Source organism: Anguilla rostrata, chromosome 6, assembly GCF_018555375.3.
Source record: "Anguilla rostrata isolate EN2019 chromosome 6, ASM1855537v3, whole genome shotgun sequence".
In the NCBI taxonomy this organism is placed as follows: Eukaryota; Metazoa; Chordata; class Actinopteri; order Anguilliformes; family Anguillidae; genus Anguilla; species Anguilla rostrata.
Genome location: NC_057938.1, coordinates 1,948,439 through 1,969,944, shown reverse-complemented (window position 1 = coordinate 1,969,944; position 21,506 = coordinate 1,948,439). Strand labels below are relative to the sequence as shown.

Here is a 21,506-nt window from a genome sequence, read left to right as displayed (position 1 = left end):
ACATGTTTGTTATTTCTATGGTGACATGATGAGATGAGTTAACCCTTTGTTACATGGGGAGGGACGGAAAAGTGCTTTGGGTGGAGAGATGGATGGTGGCGGGTGGGAAATCTGATTTGAGCGGTCAGGCGTAGGTCACATGGCCAGGTATGAGATATTAAACTGTGTCTTAGGACCGCATATGAACGTGGTTCAGACCTGAAAAAGAAAACATTTGACTGCGTGATGCTTTGCTGTTTAAACCTCAAGGAGCAGATTTAAACAGCGTGGGGAAAAAAAACTGGGCTTGGGTCACGTCAGAAACTGCCCGTCAGAAACTGCCTGTTTGCACAAAGCCCTGAAGGTGGTACAGAATCCCTGCGTTGTTTAAAATAGAGGCGATGTGACACACATGCAAATTTCTGCAGTTCGATATGAAAACCACACCTTCTGGAGAAGACTGGCATGTGAAATGAACGGTGCCATTTTCTCCCCAAGGCACGAAATACAGGTTTTACACAAGACTTGACTTAATGCACTTCAGTCCTCTGCACTTCCCTCAGCTCAGCGCTACATGTGCTCTTATTTGTGCTTTGAGAAGGCATTTATAGGTTTAGCGATACACTATGTGACCAAAGGGATCTGGACACCGCTTGATCTGGGGCTGTTTATCAGGGTTTGGGCTAGGCCCCTTAGCTCCGGCGAAGGCAAATCTTAATCTTGCGTCAAGCTTGGTTGTACCCAGTTGAGGCGTCGGTTAAATGCGTATTGCGTCGCTGGAAATTGAGAGGATGCCAACCGCACCAACGTCATGAACGTTGGAACAGAATTGGTCGAATCCAGGAAAAAATGTTGATTGATAGAAAGATGATTCAAGAGCAGAAGTGGTGTATATGGAACTTAAAAAAAAAAAGAAATCCACAAACGTTTTGTGTAAGAAAGCGAGAATGGCTCTAGTCTGCAGCTGTACGAGGCCCTTCGGATTGGCTCTGAGTGGATTGGGTGAGAGCTGATTGGCTCTTAGCTGATTGGGTGAGAGTGGAGAATGCTGTGAGCAGGAGTGTGAGTGTGTGTGTGTGTGCACGTAAGTGTGAGCAGGTGAGTGTGTGCATGTAAGTAATACTGATGACAAAATACATGAAGATATGCATATCTTTTATTTGAAAACCAAGTACAATTTCAAAAAAAACATTTGGCATATTAGGAAAAAAGCAACATTACAGCACTTTGCAGAGATCAGTACCTGGAAGGGACAAAAAAAAGTCTAACTTGAGTTTTGGAATGTTCGGTTGCATAGTGCATTCTGTGCCTGTGCAGGCAGCTACAGCTTTGAGCAGAGCTTTTCTGCATGGCGCTCACAAGTGTGCTGAACAAAGAAAGGCACCTGTTTCCATTTAAACGCCACCTGCACAGGTAATACACCTGCTCAGGTTGTCTGCCTGTTGAGCCTAAAGCACGGTGTGTTTATCCCTGCAGGCAGAGTCCAGATCGTGCCCTTAACACAGGAAATGCACTGATCAGCACGTTCTCTTAAAAACACGGCTGCCCGTCCCACGCCCAGCCGCTCTCTCAGAAGGCCTGTGGAGGCTCCGGGTCCGGGAGCGAACCCCCCTGCATTCTGTTCAGATCCTTTCTGTTAAAGACACTTCCAGAACTGTTTCCAGAACATTCCCAAACCTCACTGCCATTTTCTTTGTCTTCAGCCCAAATCGGTACCAGAGACCTTTCTTGCTCAAAGACTTCCCGTGACCCTGCCGAAAAAAAAACCCTGGCCATCTACAAAAGTGTGCCCTGGCCTTATCGCCCTGGGCCTTATCGCCCTGGGCCTGGCAGTGCCGATAGGGCTGCAGGGCTAACGCTGGGCTGTAGAAGCAGGCCTTTTACACACAGAACAATGCAGAGTCAAGCAGAGATTACGTTTAAACAAAAACCCCTTAGTAAAACATGCCCTATCAGGCTAGTGACGTGTTCCCCAGGCTGCGGCAGCACTGTGTGCTTCAAACTGCACACAGGAGGAGGTGTGCAGACCAGCCTGCAGCCAGCTGTGACTGGGGCCGGTCTGGAGGTCCGTCCGTTTCTTCCTGCTTTTTTACATTACTGTATGGCCCAGGGGGACTTCACACACCCTGATGCTGTACCCATCTCTCTCCGTCCCCCCGCCCCTCCCCCCTTTCCCTCGGGCGCTGGCTGGGGGGTTTTGGGGAAGTGGAATCGCAGGCGAGCTCTAGCGGGATTGGCTCACGACGAAGGGGCGTGTCCTTCAGCAGGTCATGCAGCGGGGCCTGGTGTAGAACGGCTGAGGGTTGGGGTCCACCTGCAAACGGACGGACGGACGGACACCCAGATCAGCACGCTGCCCAACGCAACGGCACTCTGGGTACACGTCAAACGAGTTCCTGAATGTCTGCTGCTAGGAACAGGTTTGAGGCACACGATGCAAAACTCCTGCCACAGTCACAAGAATCAGGGGGGTTCGTGTGTGTTCGTGTGTGCGTGTGTGTGCGTGCATGCGTGTGTGAGTGTGTGTGAGTGTGTGTGTGTGTGTGTGTGTGTGTGTGTGCGTGCGTGCGTGCGAGCGAGCGTGCGTGCGTGAGCTCACCAAGCAGTACACTGGAGGCGGTCGGTAGCGGAACTCCTGGACGAATGCCAGAAGGGGGCGCTCCAGTACCCCGCTGAAGTCCTCCTCACCCTGAGGGGGCGCCACACTCTGCTCAGTCTCGTCCTCTTCAGAGATGATGGAGCTGTAGTCAGGAGGAGCTGCGGTGGAGAGATTTCAGCAGACTGTGAGACTTAAGTATTCGGGCTGGGTGGGGGGTGTTGGGGGGGGTACTCACGCTCGGGCTGGGCGGGGGGTGTTGTGGGGGGGGGGGGGGTACTCACACACGGGCTGGTCCGGCACGGCCATGCACAGCCAGTCCGGGTCGAGGCTGTACTGGGAGCTCACGCTGGAGGTCCGGCTCCCGAAGGGGTGCAGCGGGATGGTGCCCATGACCAGCGGCAGCTCCAGGGACAGCTTGGACGACCCAGGCATGTCCACGGACACCTGCGACAAGTGAAGCATAGGGGATCTCTCTCTCTCTCTCTCTCTCGCTCTGTTGTGAGGTGTGGGCGGGGCGGGGCCGGGGCATGGGCGGGGCCGGGGCGGGGCACTCACCAGCAGGACGTACTCCACTTTGATGATGCGGCTCTGCAGGATGGTGGGCCCGATGGGCGGGATCTTGATGGCGCGGCCGTGCCAGGACTCCCGGCGGCGCGGCGCGACCGGGTCGCCGCACAGCGCCGCCACCGCGGACCGCTTCTGCTTGGTGGTGCCGCGCGCGATGAAGGTCTGGATCTGCGTGATGCAGGCCCGGGGCACCACGGCGCGGCACGTGGAGTTCTCAAATTCGGCAAAAACGGGGATCACCTCACCTGCGGGAGGAGCGAGGAGGAAAGGGAGGAAGGGTTCTGTTACAGCTCTGCAAGGTGAGAACAGCAGGGGGAACGATGAGAGATCTTTCTGAGGCAGCTTGGCGGTTACGGACTCCCCAGGAGGAGACCGTCAACAGTGAGGGAATTTAACTGAGGATAGGACGCCCACTCCCTCCTTAAGGAGGAAATGATGTGAGGTGGGAGTGAGTGGGAGGAGAGGCTTTCCACTTGCCTGGGGTGTAGCCCTTTCGATCGATCTTGGCGGTCACAGACACCTGTCCGAAATTGCGGTACCACACCCGGGCCATCTTGTCTTTAGTGCCGGCCTGAGGGGCCTGTGACAGAGGCAGACGGGACACGGCAGAAAGTGAGCTAAACACACAGAGGAAGCGCTAACACCGGCCTTCACTCAGCCATGAAGACCCAACACCGGCCTTCACTCAGCCATGAAGACCCAACACCAACCCAACACCGGCCTTCACTCAGCCATGAAGACCCAACACCAACCCAACACCGGCCTTCACTCAGCCATGAAGACCCAACACCAACCCAACACCGGCCTTCACTCAGCCATGAAGACCCAACACCGACCTTCACTCAGCCACAAAGACCCAACACCGACCTTCACTCAGCCACAAAGACCCAACACCAGCCTTCACTCAGCCACAAAGACCCAACACCAACCCAACACCGGCCTTCACTCAGCCATGACGACCCAACACTGGCCTTCACTCAGCTGTGAAGACATAAGGTACGTCTGCTGCCCCAGCCTGGTGCCCTTATGCAACAGATATTTCACTAACTATCCCCTAATGTGGTTGACCATTTACAGCCATGTGGCACGCTCAAGGGAAGCGTCGCACCTCAGCCTCTCTAGACTAACTGCACGATCACCTCTGCCTCTGTTATGGTTCACACTGCAGCTTCAATTTTCAAAATTAGCATCTTATGGTAGATATTTGTAGTTCACAAAATGCTGGATAAATGACAGTCCCAGTGGAAACAGATGTCCTGGCCTTGAACACAAACTCTTGTGTGTATCTGTAAACCATAATGTATGGCTAGAACTCCTGCCATCAACCAGAACCTCTTGCAGTAAGGAAGTAGAGAGGTTGGAAGCAACGTAGCAGCTGAACATTTCTATAGCTGATTTCTATGGAGAATCTGTGCTCGTAGTTTCGTAACCTTGGTATTCTACCTGCAACCTTATCAGTAAAGTCCCAGCTCTTTAAGCCCTGAACCTCACTGCCCCCTTTACACAGAACCAGGCCCAAACGCTTGCATGGCTCCTGAGTGTGATGGACTGGGGCAGATTTGACTTTGGGTTGGACCGGGCCGGACCGTACCAGCAAGGCCGGGGTGTTGATGTCGATCGGCTGGATGACGGTGAACTCCTTCTTGATTTTCTTGACTGTGGACCAGGGCCGGTGCAGCTTCACCTTGACCCAGTACCGCACGCTGCCGTGCTTCCCTTCAAACGATGTCACCAGGGTCCTGCCCAATCACATCGAAGCAAATAAGAAGGCAGAAAGAATGGAGGGAGAATACAGCTCATCACAAACTGATTGTTACAGTTGTCCACTTTCATTTAGCCAGTTCACTGCATGCAAATGCCTCAAATGGAAGGAACACTATGAGTTTATATTTAAATTCACAGAAGGAGAGAAGTATTTACAGCCAAAACTAGGAGTGAAAGATTTAACCCCCCCCCCCGCCCCCCAGAGAGACTGTGTTCTGCAGGACTTACTCCTCTGGAAGCTGGAAGCTGAAGGGGAACTCGTGTCTGCCCGCCTGTAAGACGGTCATATCGCCATTATCTGGGGGGTGGAGACGGAGAACACACATTAATTCACCTCATTTAATCTGCAGTGGCTTACAGCTGGATTCAGATCATCAGCAGGGTGTACAGAACGGACACCAGTGTTTCAGGGGAACAGTCTCACACAGCTGCCACCAGACACTGAGCACTCTCATTCACGCCAATTTCAGCTTCACCAGAACCATTCCCACAACACTGGCCCAGGCACCACCACTCCCATTTGTGATCACTGTAGCCGACTACAAAGCACTGTAACACATGAATGAGACTAGAGTACATTGCTTAGATGCACGTTTTGTTTTAAATTTAGTAATGGAACACACGGTGAAAAGCGCTTTAGTAAACCGTGTGCACGATTCATACAGACAAAGGTTTATGAGCTTTCATATGAACCGGCAATTGGGAATATTAATTCTCTAGACAATTGTTCAAAATCAGTATAGAACACATTGCCATACTTCAGTTAATTGTTTACCCAGAAACAGCAGCATGTTAGAAAGTCACCAACAATTCTATCTATCCTACTTTGTTTTCGCGTTTTTGCGTCTCCTTCATTGGTCAATAAGAGCGCGACAGGAACGTTCCCAGGACTGTTCTGGCGCGATACGCGGAAGCGCGCGGAGTTCCCAGCGGCGTCTGAACGGACCAACCTGACTGCAAAAGCGCTTCTTTCAGGTTGAGGTATTCCTCCTGGTCGCGGTAGGCCTGCGTGTACGTGCTGCTGGAACCGGCGGAACTGGCAGTCCCAGACTCGGTCCATCGCACTTTAGTGAAACCTCTGGCGTGTAGTTTCAGTGACTCCACTTTGTTCTCCCCCCTAAACTCAAGCACCACTTTGCCGGACACCACGTCTCCGTTGCTGAACACGGGCGGGGTATCAAATTCAGGGGAGTCGAATACGACGTAAAACTTCTTAAGCCTGTCGAAAATCATCCTTCCGCCAAAAATGCAAACGTACAGATTCCGTTTTTTTTATAACGTTCCCCTTTAACATCAGGTTGTGCGTTTATTTTATGGAGCCTGATGTGTGAGTTCCCAGGTTCCCAAGACTTGTTTAGCGAAGTTGCAAGTGCGAACGTCTTAAGTAGCCTAGTACCGATGTCGGTGGGGCGGTATTCGAAAATGATTACGTAAGGATCCCGGCACTGTTAGCGTAGTCGCTTAATGATACTTTCCTGGGTGTGGAAAATTTGAGCTGGTCCAGTAAGATAACCGATTGCTCTTTTTTCTTCACAAGAACATAAACAAGCCGCATACTTTTTTAATTTAACTCTGTTTCGCAATAAAGTTTTCTGCGGCACAGCGCTTGTCATAAATAAGTCTTATTTTTAAAACGGACTCAGTTACATATCACGAAGATTTAAAAATAAACAAAAACATAACTCTTAACGTTCGCGGAACTTGGCACCTCATATAAATGTTAATTACATTGTATTATCAGCTTTAAATATCCACTTACTATGAAATAATAACATTGTTGTTCATTACACAAACAAACGCGGCGGGTAATTAACACGACTCAAAGAAAATTTCCTTGCGCGCGCTTAAGGTTTCATCTTACGTACAGTATGTTCGAGTTTAAAAAAAACGTGTTTATCTGATATTAATCTTGTGGGACATATTACATCTGCCGTATGCTACGAAAGGCATGACCACTACGACATAATAATAATTAACGTTGGAAGCACGTTTAATAATTTCATTATATTTTCGTAATATGAGCGCTTGCATTTCGTTTGGGAGACGATTACGAATGCTGAAAAAAACTGGTTGCTTTGCAGTATTGTTGATTGCAGTAGGCCTAATGCTATTAGTGTGTTATTTTATTGTTATTGTTTAATTTTTTTTTTTCACGCGCTTTAAACAGGACCTGAGTTTAGATCTGTCCAAAGCTCTGTGCTAGGCTGTTATAGCCTGCCCTCTAGTGGACCGTCTGTGAAATGCTCACGGGTGACGTGCGTTCACGTTCTGTTGACCTACTTCACATTCATTTCAGGCATTGGGTCTATCTCCTGTGCACAAGCCCGCGTGCCTAATTGTGCTACATTGTGTTGGGGGAGAGTAATATTAGACAGGGCACGGTCATTCACCTCACACGGGTCACACGTCAGGCGTGTGCTCCAGAGTTGCGCATGCATGATGTCAGGCGTGCAAAACGCTTCCGTGACCTTGGCGTGCAAGGTCATGCCTCAGACCACACTGCCCGGCTCTGCCCAGCCAAACACTGCCCGAGTAAGACTGAGATAGAAGCGCTCCTCTTTGCCCTACCCTGGGTGGCGGTGCTCCACCAGGTCGACCGGTGTCACATGTTGCAATCTGTTTTGGCTACAAACTGACACGGAGCCATATCCGTGCAGGGTTCAAGGTGAAGCGCAGGAAAACAGCCTGCACCCTGGCCTTCAGCACATGCACCCTTTCACAACTTTTTCAGAGGCTTAGACTCCATGGGCACTGGATTCGCCCGTCACGCCACCAGTTGCCTGCTGGTTGAGAGGCATCTGCAGAGCTCCTCCATGGACCTTAATGTGCAGTGCCACTAGAGGGCGCCACCGCCCCGTCTGCAATGAGGATGCAGGCGATCACTCATAAGCCCCTCCCATTACAGGTTATGGCCACCAGTGGCCCTCCTCTGTCCCTGCACAACGTGCGTAAGCTCCTCCCTCACCTGGCGCAGGTGTCGTAGGTGACCTCTGGTGAAAACAGTCCAGCGTAGGTCCTCTAGATCGCGTCGCTGTCTGGGCGGCCACCGCGGACAGCAGTAAAAACCTGCAGCCGTTTGTTCTGCATTAATCATCCACCCGGCACCTTCCACGACTCTCAGACGTGACCTCGCGCGTTTCTGACACCTTCCACGACTCTCAGACGTGACCTCGCGCGTTTCTGACACCTTCCACATCTCTCAGACGTGACCTCGCGCGTTCTGACCTCCATCTCTCAGACTGCCGCGTTTCTGACACCTTCCACATCTCTCAGACGTGACCTCGCGCGTTTCTGACACCTTCCACATCTCTCAGACGTGACCTCGCGCGTTTCTGACACCTTCCACATCTCTCAGACGTGACCTCGCGCGTTTCTGACACCTTCCACATCTCTCAGACGTGACCTCGCGCGTTTCTGACACCTTCCACATCTCTCAGACGTGACCTCGCGCGTTTCTGACACGTTCCACATCTCTCAGACGTGACCTCAGGCGTTTCTGACACTCCCATCTCTCAGACTGACCTGCTGAAGCTAGCTGTGAACACGAGGGCTGAGGTGTCAGGGGCTGTTCCCGATTTTACTCCCAGCTGGCTCAGAAACCCTGCTCAGGGAAACAGGCCTCTGGAGGTAGCTCTGACATCACTAGATGAACCGATGAGGTGTTCATACACGCCTGAACACCGTGGGCCCTTCCATTTTGTTGTCAGTTTTGGGAATTATCTGTAAGGGTCCAGTGCAGTCCTGTGGCTCTAGGTGCACTGTGGCTTTGTTTTGGTAAGGAGAGTGCCCTCTGCAGTAGCCTGTGGGGTCCCTGAGAGTAAACGAGACACAGGCAGGTCAGGGCGTGCCAAGACTGCTGTCTGCAGTCTTTCTGCTTTCCCCAAAGGCTGGTGTGTGTGTGTGTGTGTGTTTGTTATGGTGTGGGTGTGTGGGGGCCTTGGACTTTGGTCGATATTGAAGCAACATTATTATTATTACTATTCTGTTTTAGTTTTTTTGCATTTCTTCAGTCACATCGGCACTGATTTGTACAGTAATGACATTTCCCTCCACCTGACGATCAGGTCTCACGCAGGATCTCAGGTGGCTGAGATGCGTCTCACGCTGGATGGTGGACTGCAGCCTTACTGAGGCTGGTGCTGCTCATTCCTCCCCCTCCCTCCCTGACGCTTCTCCCAGGCACAGTGCGGCCTGTACTGGCCCCACAGCAAGCTCTTCCCCCGGGGAGCCAGGACGGCGGAATCTTTGGCCACCTTCCCACACGGGCAGAAGAGCCACCACTTTAGACTGCATCCTGTTCCTCCTCCTATCCCCACCCATAGCGTTCCCTCCTTTTCAGGTTATGCTATTTTTATGGTTTTATGTGATATTTTTATGGTTTTACAGTATATGATTATGGTTTTATGTTTCTTTCTGACAGTATGTTTGTGTCTTCTTAGGGCTTGTTATGGATGAGGTCTATGTATTCAGTTTGTACTTTGGTTCTTGTTTGGTGTAGTTAACTTGCGCTGGTGCTTTGGTGATGTTGCATCTTGCTGCTGTGGGAGTGTTGTTACCCAGGTCCGGCTGGCACTGTGGCTCCTAATAATAATCAGGTGAATCCATCCACTTATGAATCCACTCATATTGTAAGTCACACTAGATAAGACCATCTGCTGAATGAATGTAATGGAGCGTAATAATCATAAACATTTAACTGCTCTCTGGCTGCTGTCGTGAGGTTAGAGAGTTTGAGCTGGACGAATGTCAGAACGATCTGTTTATAAACACGAACTCTGACCCAGAGATAATCTTTACCTGGGGGCCTTGAATGGCTCAGTGCTGAAAAATCTTTAAACCTAACAAAACTAACCCCCCCTCCCTCCCTTAACCTGGCACAGTTTCACACCCTTCTCTCAAAAATGTTCATTTAATCTGGGGCAGAACCGGGGACCGCTAACCAGCTCAGCGCTGGGGCAGAACCGCTAACCAGCTCAGCTCTGGGGCAGAACCGCTAACCAGCTCAGCGCTGGGGCAGAACCGCTAACCAGCTCAGCGCTGGGGCAGAACCAGAGACTGCTAACCGGCTCATCCCACAGCCGCACACTGCCACGTGTCCCTTGCCTGTCAGTACTGGGACTGCAGGAATGTGAAATATTTGGAATATTAATCAGGGATGAGAGAGAGGGAGGGAGAGAGAGTCTTAGAATAAGTGCTTTTAACTACAACTGCACTAGTATCAACCAAGAGCACATTTTGAGAAAATTATTAATATTCAGCTTATCCATTTTCAAGGCAGCTGTGAAGGCCACGTGGTTAAAAAAAAGCTTACGACTAAAATATTAGAATTTCTGAACTATGACACATTTTCCACTTTAAACAGTTAAATTCAACTATGCATAGAACCCAAACATGCCGTTGCGCTGGACAGCAATGCCGTGTGGTTGACATCGATTGTCCAGTTAAATATTAACCCCACCCCCTCCTTTACTCCATTTATCTTGCCCAGATTCCCGATGACCCACATACGGCTACCTCTCGCGCTCCTGCAACTAACACGAGCCTGATTCGTGCCGTTTTGAAATTCACGCACGGTGTTGTGAAAAGGGACCAAATACAAAAAAAAGAGGTGCTTCTATGCCCTGGACAAGCCGTGTCTAGTGTTGCAGCTTGGTAAGACTTTAAGTTTTCCCCTTGGAGCCCGTTTAATGAACTCTCAAGGTGAATAAACCGGAGCATACCCCGATGTTTTGCATGTAAACTATTTATGTTTAACAGTCCCAGAGTATAAATAGACCACTCGGCCATATCAGACTATACTTTAATCCCTTTGTGTGTGTATTTTAGTGTGTGGTTCTGTGTAGTGCTGTATACATTGTACTATTCTAAAGTAATCAGAGGTTTAAAATAAACTTGTTATAGCTGCAGTCACAAATCTCTCAATGAATAAACAAAAAAACGAGGAAGAGCAGGTTAGTTTAAATGACACCACCCAAGGTCAAAGAGGCCTGTTCGCAAGAATAAGGGGGGGGGGGGGGGTTACACTGACCTCGGATAAGATGCTGTCTCTTCCTGAAATATGTTTCTTTGGAAGTGTAGTCGTTGTAGGCGGTGTTCATGCCAACACTGCGATTCTCCAGCCAGTGCGCAGTCGCAACCCCTCGGCCCTGAACCTTCAACGAGCGCACCTTGATCTCTTGGTTCAGCTCCAACACCACCTGGCCGGACAGCACCTCGCCACTGCTGTAAACCGCGTCATCCGCTCCCTCCAGCTCCAGTTTAAAACTTCTTATCGTTTTCAAAGTCATGTCTTTAAGAAAAGGAAGGAACGCAGTCAGCACAGTTATAGGGCCATATGCAGGAAAATAAATGAATACATAGGCCATACATTTATTTACTGTTTTAAAATCCTGTGCTTGTAAAAAGTCGGTCAAAATGTATTCATGAAATAACGTATTTTACAGCATTGCATTTTTTAACAACGCGATTGTCACAAAACGCTGGGCTGTGCATTCCCGCGGAGTGGAATCGAAATCTAAAATTGAACCTTAAACGGAGAAAGACTGCAGTTATTCCCTGGCAGCTGCGTACATTAACGGATAATACAGTGGCAAGTCCAAAAATAGATAGCGAAACAAAAACAAACGGAAGTGTTGTAGTACTGCTGCTGGGATGTTCACGTCAATGTAGTTAAGGGCAATATAAGGACTTTAGTGGAATTTACAATGAATAGGTTTAAATAATAATAACAACAGTTTCGCTAAGCGCATTTTTTTCATGTTTGCAGTTCAGATATGCATTAGGTTCGCATGCGTCACAGGAACTCGGAGTAAGCATTTTCGTTTTGAACGTAGCCTATATTCTATAAGTATACAATATAGGTTGCTTAGCAGCACTTACTACAGCAAGTGCTATTTACAAAAATCTTTTTCACGTGCCCAGTCATGGCAAAAGCAAAAAACGATGCTTTTGCAACGTGAGGCTTTTCGTACAAGTTAACTTTTGTTCCAAGGTAGTGAAACGCATAGATTTGCTCATGTAACAGGTAGCCTTTAACAAGTTTATTTCTTAGATTTATGCTCCCAAAAAGCTTTGGCCCTACCATTAAAGAAATGAATGCAGCAGGCTCCCGAAGTTTCAGTCTTACTTGTCCGCTCAGCTACTCTTCTCGAGTTTCATCTCTTGACGGTTTCTCAGTATTTATAAAGGTCTGCGTGTGCGCGGCCCCTTTCCGTGAGCACGTGGGAGGACCAAGTTTCATCGCGAATGAGAATAGAACACGCCTATAGAACTTTCTCCTTAATATCTTCAATGAGAATATTAGGACAGAGGGTATTCCCAAAATACATGTAGGGATTTGTACGGCCCTGTATTTTGCTCTAAGAAGGCAATCTTTCTTAAATTAGTGACCTTTTTAGAATATAAATGAGTATAGGTTCTGATTTGTCTTATTTGTGTAGCCTACATGAAGTTGGTTTTCTCTGTGCCGACAAGACATCTAAAAACAAAAGGTTACAAAGCCTTCTCTGTACAGGCTATGGATGCAATTTCCAATGAAGATAGGAGCTGCAAGAACATTATCTGCTTTAAAGTCACTTTTAAAAATGTGTCGTTTCACCTGCATTGGCTTTAAGCCTGCAATTATGTCACATACTTTTATCATACTGTATTATTTTAGGATGCTATCTGTTTTGTTTTTTATTCATCTTAGCTTTTGTCTTATTGTTCTATGAAAAGTATTTTATGTAATTCATTATTCTGGTCTGATTATTTTTTGCAGACAAAGAGATCATCAATAATTTTATAGGATCTTCGGGGCCACGGTGTTGAACCTTGACATGCTCTGAGATGATCATTGGTCTGTTCAAAGGACTGAAGAAAGATCATGCATAGGGAACAATGAGCATTGCTCCCTGTAAAACATACAAAGCAAAGTAAGCAGTAATGTGTGACTCTTGCACTAGATGGTCTTGAGCCTGAAGACATTGCCCCCTTATAACCCTTCATAAACCGCCATGCTGCTCTACACGGTGAGGTCTGCTTACTCCAGCACCAGGGTAGCTGTGTCCTACTGAAACTGAGTTTTACAGTTTTACAGCCACCAAAATGGTCAAGCCTATTTGATATATTTTTAGAACATATGGAGTGGAATATAGTGGGCAGGGTATTGCTGTAAAAGTTTTACATTGTTTTACAGGAACGGCTTTGACATTTGTGGGGCACACATTCCATTATTTATTTATTTTTTTTGTCATCTGCATTTAAATCTGACCTTAATCAAAAAAATCTGACTTACTCCAGAACACCAGGTGGGAGTATGCAACGTTGCTTTGCCTACCATCCACCAATTAAAATAGCAAAGAAGAAGAAATTAAACACTTTAATGAAAAGGCAGAAATAAAAAAGAGATTTTGGAGAATGAGCCCAATGCAATGCAAGGACTGAGAGGCTCTTGGTGTCTTGGTGTCGGCTGCAGACTGCAGCAATGAGGAGTGTCCCATTTCCAGAGAGGAAACGGAGGTGCTCAGCCAAGCAGGTGCTTCCCTGTGTGGTACTGGGGAGTCCCAGGGGCTTCTCAGCAAAATGGGAAAAAAAATGTTTTGCTCTTTTAAGAAATTAAAATTTCTGTATTTTTAATGACTGGCATATTTGAATTAAATATGTTGCTATTTATTCAAATGTATTGTACGACATAGCTATATGCCTTTTACTGTATAATGATAAATTGGTGTCAGGATCCCTTAAACTACTTTGTGAGCCTCTGCATTGCATCCTGTCATGATTTTTGGATAACTGAGTCAAATGCTGAGGCTGTGGCCCTCAGCGACCGGGCTGACATTTCTGGTGGCCTTTTAAACATGTGAAGGTTTGGGAGCCCCTGTTGCTGGGTGTAAGATCGCTGCGTTTTCCTCGTGCTTGCGTCCCTCTTCAGACTAGAAACTCAGCTGACTTAGCAGTGTTAAAAAACAGAGAAGAACCTCACATGTTTCCGTTACTATGGATGTGCGGGCTACGGGGGCGAGCGTAAGGAAGTCGTGTGACGGCGAAATGCGAGCGAAGCAAAACGTGGACCGTTATTCACACCGGCAGCCCCTTATTTACGACCGTGGCCCAGATAAGGCAGTCGTGCACGTGGCACATTCCAGCGCTGCGTGTGTGAGACGGATCGGCCGCGCGAGTTGGGGAGGTGGGACATTCCTCTCCTGAGGCCACGCGCACCTGTACCCACCGAGTGTGTCATGCCGGCTGTTCGCGAGAATGACGGCAGCACGTAGCTGATGTGTACTGACATGACGGAGTTACATTACAGACACGTCCATTTCACGTACCTCTGTTCACACGCGTTTTTCCATCCGCATGTTTTCTGTTGATAACGTTTCAAAATAAACCAGTGTTTATTTAGTATATTACCATTTACAAATGGGTTGTCACTCATTGTTTTACAGTGGATTTTCATTTTGGATATAGTAAAAAAAAAAAAAAAAAGACTTATCGAATAAAAAAAACTTTTGAATTATTCCCTACCTGATGAAAAGGTGATCAAGTTGAACTCGTGGAAAATGGTGGGACACAGAGGTAAACAGCCCAATAAATGCAACCATTTTTGTAGAAAGTAGACCAGCTCTGATAAGAGTGACAGGACGGCCCAGGAGCTGTTATTGGCAGGTCAATGTATCATCTACAAGAATGGTGCTTTGGAAGACAATAAAAGCTTTTATTTTGTGCCCATAACTTGTGCATGACCTTAGTCACTTAATTAAAAAGGTATTCAGCTATCAGTAGGTCTTTGACGCCGTGGTGAGAACAGAGACTGTAAAAAATATGGACAAAGCTACTGTGACGTCACCCATTGCCTCTCCGTGGGTCTGTAAAACACGTTTTGAAGCTCAATGGCGGGCGCGGCCATGTTCTCGATTTGGAGCCAAAACCATAGAGTTAAGCGGTCTTGTGATTTTTACAATGTGATTGACAGTCCGGTGCGGAAAAGCCCATCAACCTGAACGAACTTGAGGCTAGCTGACTGTCAGCCGTTGTTTTGAAATATATTATCACATGTTTACGGAGTTTAATTTCCATCCGTGACTGTACTGTGTCATGTAATCACGTTATATGTATGGCATTAATAATACAATTATGTTCAGTTATCTTCAATTTATGTTTATCAGCAAAACGAATATGCTTAGCTAGCGTATCAGCTTGCCAGTGAGCTAGGTAGGCTATCCGTGGTTAGCTCACGCATTAGCAATATGAACCACAGGGGAAGAACATCGACCACACTGATGGTCAATCAATCAGAGATGTGTAGGCTACTGGTGATTTGACTAGGCTAATTTTCGTATAACTGGATGGTAGACCTGCTGTTAACCGAGCAAGTTATCGTCGTAGGTTTTCGCCACAGACAGTTAATGAGCCAGTAACTGCTACTAGCTACTCCATCGTCGTTTGTGGTGTTCACTTGCTGGGTGACGCTAGCTGACCGATCGTTCGCAAGTCACTTTCTACCGAATAAAAATTAACACTGTCAGCAGTGTTTAACAAATCTACCAAGTATTTTAATAACTGATCTACAGGCGTGTAAATATGACAACGCACTTTGCACCTGTTGCATAAAGACAAAAATAATGTACATTGAATTTCTAATTAATATTATTTTCTTGCTAGCTTCTAGCTTTGTCACATTCGTGCAGCCTAGCCCAGGTAGACATTTACGTAATGTACACGACTGACAAGCCGTCAAACACGTTTGACAGATGGAATATTTTCCGGTTAGGGTTAGCTAGCTAGTCAAATGGCTTGGTAGCCGAAGTTGCGAACTGTTTTAGCATATGCTATTGGACTACCACATATAGCAAATAAGCGTTAGTTGATTACGCTTTCTGCCAACGAATTATTTGGTTAAGTGGGCTAAAGGAAATAGTAAAAATGACTCGGCTACCGCAAAACTTCAGAGGAGGATTATTTTATGGTCGTCTAGTGCAGCTGTAAATAGCACACGCTATAATGAAGCCACTACAAAATGGGATGCCTGCATTTTCTGACTTCGCACAGGTGGACCGTGGTCGGAGCCGCAATGTCAAGGCCAAGAGACGCCACCTCCCACCCCAGTGACCACAGATTGTAGCCCTTACTGTAGCTCAGTCCTCCGCAGTAATCCGGAAGTGACGCAAGCTGTACCTCATTGGTCCAGAACAAATATTGGCACTGTGCCCAAATGACGCAATAAATCATGAAATCGACCCATGGACAGTCATAAGACGAATAAAATACACCTATTATGACTATTTGTTATTGTGAGAAAAAATTATTGACTTTGTATTTTGATCACATTTGTACCGTAGACTTACATGGAAACCGGATATGAAAACACCTTTACTGGAGCCATCCGTAGTGGCGCTAGTGAGCAACCAGGAACTACAACACCAGGAAATGAGCTTCAAAAACGAAGTCTGGTTTTGGCCGCTTGGGTGAGAAGAAACAAACTGTATTACCTTCGTTTGAGTTAATACTAAGCCATCTAGTGTCCAAATTAAGAATTACAATCAGTTACACATCAGACTTAACAAATTTGCCTGTGATTACAATTATTATTCATCAATGATAACCGCCCCTTTGTTACTGCAATCCCCTGTAGGTGTTCATTTTTATGAAGCACTATGTCAGGATATGATCCAGGGGTGTATGTGGGTGCTATGGTTACCTTCCGTTAACTAAGTGATGTGGGACTGGGCGAGGAGGATTTGGTCAGTTTGGTCAAATTTGATCCATTGACCAGTGGTTCACGATGCTGTTCCTGGAGATCTCCTGTAGGTTTTCCCTCCAACACTAACACAGCTCATTCAACAGCTAGCGATCTTGAGCTCCTGATTAGTGGTCAGGTGTGCCAAATTAGCATTGAAGTGAAAATACAGGATGGTCGATCTCCAAAAACAGGGTTGGTTACCACTACTTTAGACACAGTACAAATTGTGCATGTCATTGACAATTTAAAAAAAATTGTACCAGGGTTCTAAAAGTTCTGATTACAAACATGTTTTGCCAAAATTCTATAACTTTTCCTTCTCTCACTAAAGTTCTAGAATCTTCAGTCGCAGTCATTTCAGTGCTCCTGTGGGTTTCCTTTACCTCTGGCCCAGTGTTATTTAGTAGTTAAATGCCCACAATTCCTTTCTAACGAGCTCTGACGCATGCAGGCCTATAGGATCACTTGATCAGTGCCATGCGAGGAGCCATAATATATGAAAATGCAAGGGATTCATCGCGTATACAGAAATGTTTGGTCATTGTAATGGTTATGCAAAGAAAAAAACATATAAACATACTTGGATATCTACTGGAAAGTAAACAATGGTCATTGTTTGGATTATTATAGCATTGAGCATACACTTATACACAACTTATTCTTTTACATACATTCCATTTAGAAGGTTTACATATTCTGTATAATAATAATAATAATAATGTATTATTATTATTATTATTATTATTATTCATGATTTTTGATTTGTTAAAACGGCAAGTCTTTTTACAGGTCAATAATAAATAGTAGTTCCAGTAGATGGCAGTAATACACTTTTATTGTGAAGCTTCATTTACTCTACGAAGACTGTAGAGGAAGTGACGCAAACGAGTAGTTCCTCCTCTATCAATCTCTTTTCGTGCTGGCTTGGCCGTCGACCGGGTGGGTGTATGCTTGTGTCTACAGTTTTTAGTTTTAAAATGTTGAAAGTATTTATCTTGGTAGCATAACGACTCGGTAAGATTGTTCTTGATACACTTACGTTCCGAATTAACCGTGGAACTCGGACGCAAGAGACGCAGATTGTGAAATTACACCATTTGCTTGTGGAATGAGTGCGTGGAGTTAGCAGTAGGCCCGCGGTGTGGCCTCTGCCATGTGTGGACTTAATAGCTAAGTTAGCTAAGCATGCATGGCCAATTCTAAGAGGTTCACATTTCCCGTGTGTAAGGAACTAAATATAATTTCACTTCAATCTGAAAAATGTTTCCACCTTGTTGCTAATGCCTTCACAATCGAGTGTGTGAGATTGATAACTAGCTAGACTACTGTAAATTAGCTGGCGAACTAATGCTCATCAGTCGTAGGATTTTGTATAGTCCAGCGCCTGTAATTTACCGTTAACTGAAAACTTAGCAGCGCATTGTCCTGATATAGCTACATGACGGAAATTGAATAAAATGCTTGTCGTCGGAGAAGGGAATTAGGCTGTCGGCTAATGCTGTGCTTGTGGTTTTTATAGTTGCTAAAGGATGCTTGTAGTGAATGTCTTTCTACGGTATCTTGGCTCAATATGATGACTCTGATGACCGTCACGGCGCACTTGCATGTTGGCGAATGTAACTAATGATCTGTGCAGCGTTCCGTCGAGCATCGTCAAATTGAACTTGATTTATTTTCTGGCTGGCAGTCCGCAAAGATGCAGATCTTCGTGAAAACCTTGACAGGAAAAACCATCACCCTCGAGGTGGAACCCAGTGACACCATCGAGAATGTGAAGGCCAAGATCCAGGATAAGGAAGGTAATCTTAGCGAGTTAAAATCGATGATGTAAAATCTGTTTTGTCGCGTTTTATCACAGCTTAACGGTACGGTTTGTTGTAGGAATTCCTCCTGATCAGCAGCGTCTGATTTTCGCTGGGAAACAGCTGGAAGATGGCCGCACTCTGTCCGACTACAACATCCAGAAAGGTGAGATTTCGCTGATTTGTCGGGGTCCGCGTTTAAATTGAGTCATTATGAGTGGCGTGCACGTGAGCAACGATGGGGGAAATTGTGGAACTTACTGTGTCCCCTTTTAGATCTTTGAATGTTGTCGCCTTGTAAATTTAGCTGTCAGATGTATTAGGTGGATTTAGATTGGCCTGTGGTGGAGACTGACCACAGCTACTTTTTGACATTTGCCCAGCATGCTTGCTAGAGGTCTTGGTCAAATATGTTTGTATTTAAGGTTTGAATTAAATGTTAATTACGGATCACATTGCCAGAACCGATAAACGTCTCTGTTTTGAAAAGCAGGGATTTTGCAGCGATGTCCCAATTTTAGTTAACTATGCATGTGTATCTGTCTCAGTGTAACCATCATGGGTTGGGCTCTGAGGATCAGGCCCTGATGTTGACAATCTCTCACTCTCTATCTCTACCTCTCTACCTCTCTCTCTCTCTCTCTCTCCCTCTCTCCCTCTCTCTCTCTCTGCCCTTCTCTCTGTTTCTTCCTCTCTCTCCACATCTCCCTCCCTCCCTCCCTGTGTCTCTCTACCTGCAGAGTCCACCCTCCACCTGGTACTGCGGCTGCGGGGCGGGATCATTGAGCCCTCCCTCCGGCAGCTGGCCCAGAAGTACAACTGCGACAAGATGATCTGCCGCAAGTGAGTGTGGGGGGAGGGGGGAGGGGACCCCGTAAAAGGGGGACCCCGTAAAAACACATCACAGGGTAGCTGGGAGACCTGGCAGCTGATTGGCTGTTTTATCAACACCCAGTAGATATCAGTGGGTACCTTTTTTTTTTTTCCCTCCGGAAGCATTTCTTGCCGCCTCTTTAGTTTGGAGGTTTGCTGCTCGCCTCAGGTGTCTCCTCCCACTTTAAGAGGCTCAGACAGATGGCCAGTTACCAGTTGTAGCAGAGGACTGTAGTTTATTTTGGAATGCCCCTCTAAGACCTCACTGCGAAACAGAACCGCTCACCTGGACCGTGTTGGCCCGCTGAGGCTGATCCATGGTGGGTGGGGGGGGGGGGGGTGTGCTGAAGAGCTGGATTTTATTTTGGCTGGGGGGTGGATGGGAGGGGTCTGAGTGAGTCAGTAGGAGGCCGGGGTGGCTGTGCTGACCTTGTGCTCCGCTCTCTTGCGCCCCCTACAGGTGCTACGCGCGTCTGCACCCCCGTGCCGTCAACTGCCGCAAGAAGAAGTGCGGGCACACCAATAACCTGCGCCCCAAAAAGAAGCTGAAGTAAAGGGCGGGGCCTTCGCGCTCCTGGGCTCTCCTTACAGACCTTTGTAGAAAATAAAAAGTGAAAATTAAGGCGATGTGCTGTTGTCTTTATTTGGTCGTTGGGTGCCGTTGGATGTAAACTCTCATGTGATTGGCCAGCAGGGTTGCCTATATCATCAAAAAAAAAAAAAAAACCATCATAAAAAAACCCACCAGGACTTTAATATTACAGGCATGTTTGCGGGGGGTTGGTGGGTAACAACACCGCTTGTGGCGCACGAGTGAACACCGCGGTCTCGTGGAATTCGGCTGGAGCCAGTTCCAGCAGCGCAGCGGCGGGAGGGGTTCGGTTGCCGGGGGTAACGGTGTTTGAGGCTTGAGCATTTCACACAGGACGTTGGGGCTCTTGTGGCTCGCTCAGTGAGCCTGTATGATTGGGTCTCCTCAGCGAGTGTGTGCGATTGGATCTCCTCAGTGAGTGTGTATGATTGGATCTCAGCGAGTGTGTATGATTGGATCTCCTCAGCGAGTGTGTATGATTGGGTCTCCTCAGCGAGTGTGTATGATTGGGTCTCCTCAGTGAGTGTGTATGATTGGGTCTCCTCAGCGAGTGTGTATGATTGGATCTCAGCGCGTGTGTATGATTGGCTTATGGCTGCGGTGTGAAAAGAAGCTGCTGCCTGGCACCACATGTTTTGGAGGAGAGCCGTGAGTCGTCTTCACTCTCCTGAGCTGGCAGTAGGGGGCGTATATGAGCACAGTTGTGCATAGTTTGCGAATTTGGCATTGCATATTTGAGTGATATTTGAGATGCCAAATTTTAAGAGGACACAAGCACAAGCACTGGATGTACAAATCAGCGACTGATTAAGGTTACCTGGCTGATTTTCAGATTCCAAGAGACCGATGCCATTTCTCTCACTGCTCAAGAACAAAAAAAGAAAAGATCTGAATGCAGCAGTCAAGGCTGAAGCCTGCATTTGAATTTGTAAAGACTCGCAGGTTCCTGCAAAGGATTCGTCCTAGGTTTATTCTTTTATTTGCTTTGAGTAACCTAAAATTTGTGGAAATAAGTTTTTGGAAGAAAGCCTCATAAATCACTACTAATATGGCAGACAGGGTAACAGAGTAAGTCGGAGGGTTGCAGTAGTATTTGGGTAATGTTCAGGGTTAGTGCTGGGGCTACCTTTTGGCTCTCAGATAACTAAATTGTTCCACGTTTTGGTGGTGACCATAAGCCTTATGTATTTTCATGATTTTTTGTATGAATACAGTTTTCATGACTTGAAACACATTTCCTTATATGTAATTGAATTAATTAATGGTACTACAGTTTTTGATTATCCACACTAACAGAAAAATTACATGTGAGATGACACATGTAGGGTTACAGTGGGGTTTTGGGTTAGCAGCACAGTAAGCTTTAGGGTCAGAGGCAAGATGAGGGCTATGTTTAGGACATCGGGAAAGAGTTTGTGCATTTAGCGAATGGGTTGGTCTTTGATTTTGGATGACCCAAATGTTTTTGGTGTTGGGTCATTAAACAATGGCCTTGTGTATTTTGATATGTTTTTTCTGTTAAATAGGTCAAACATATTAACTTTGTTGAATGCATGTTTTTTTCATTCATCTTAATAGAAAGATCACGAACGTGAGGTCATTCTGTGGGCG

The 21,506-nt window shown here is 46.8% G+C and overlaps 2 protein-coding genes across 4 annotated transcripts; one reads left to right on the top strand and one right to left on the bottom strand.

Annotated features, from left to right (window-relative positions):
• Positions 1-1,117: 1,117 nt before the first annotated feature.
• On the bottom strand, positions 1,118-12,150 carry LOC135258153 (arrestin domain-containing protein 2-like). Of its 3 annotated transcripts, none has more exons than XM_064341432.1 (9): positions 11,991-12,150; positions 10,938-11,198; positions 5,138-5,207; positions 4,737-4,884; positions 3,623-3,725; positions 3,134-3,390; positions 2,860-3,022; positions 2,579-2,736; positions 1,118-2,293 (listed from the first exon to the last, which is right to left on the bottom strand). In XM_064341432.1, exons 2-9 carry the CDS (start codon positions 11,194-11,196, stop codon positions 2,240-2,242), a joined length of 1,212 nt encoding a protein of 403 aa, XP_064197502.1. In that variant the 5' UTR covers positions 11,197-11,198; positions 11,991-12,150; the 3' UTR covers positions 1,118-2,239. The 3 variants fall into 3 exon arrangements, with proteins under 3 accessions (XP_064197502.1, XP_064197503.1, XP_064197501.1); XM_064341433.1 differs by having other exon boundaries at positions 12,036-12,108; XM_064341431.1 differs by lacking the exons at positions 10,938-11,198; positions 11,991-12,150 and adding an exon at positions 5,860-6,786.
• Positions 12,151-17,431: 5,281 nt separating this feature from the next.
• LOC135258152 (ubiquitin-ribosomal protein eL40 fusion protein) lies at positions 17,432-19,925 on the top strand. The gene is made up of 5 exons (XM_064341430.1): positions 17,432-17,567; positions 18,316-18,427; positions 18,510-18,596; positions 19,171-19,273; positions 19,764-19,925. Exons 2-5 carry the CDS (start codon positions 18,325-18,327, stop codon positions 19,855-19,857), a joined length of 387 nt encoding a protein of 128 aa, XP_064197500.1. The 5' UTR covers positions 17,432-17,567; positions 18,316-18,324; the 3' UTR covers positions 19,858-19,925.
• The last annotated feature ends 1,581 nt before the right edge of the window (positions 19,926-21,506 follow it).

Bases quoted from the DNA above. Each gene is read 5' to 3' on its own strand.
- LOC135258153 (XM_064341431.1), bottom strand. From the start codon at position 6,142: ATGATTTTCGACAGGCTTAAGAAGTTTTACGTCGTATTCGACTCCCCT. The intron at 5,208-5,859 runs GTTGGTCCGTTC...TCCACCCCCCAG, and splicing joins AGAAGCGCTTTTGCAGTCAG to ATAATGGCGATATGACCGTC. The intron at 3,726-4,736 runs GTACGGTCCGGC...CCTCTGTCACAG, and splicing joins TCAACACCCCGGCCTTGCTG to GCCCCTCAGGCCGGCACTAA.
- LOC135258152 (XM_064341430.1), top strand. From the start codon at position 18,325: ATGCAGATCTTCGTGAAAACCTTGACAGGAAAAACCATCACCCTCGAG. The intron at 18,597-19,170 runs GTGAGATTTCGC...CTCTACCTGCAG, and splicing joins CGACTACAACATCCAGAAAG to AGTCCACCCTCCACCTGGTA. The intron at 19,274-19,763 runs GTGAGTGTGGGG...CGCCCCCTACAG, and splicing joins GACAAGATGATCTGCCGCAA to GTGCTACGCGCGTCTGCACC.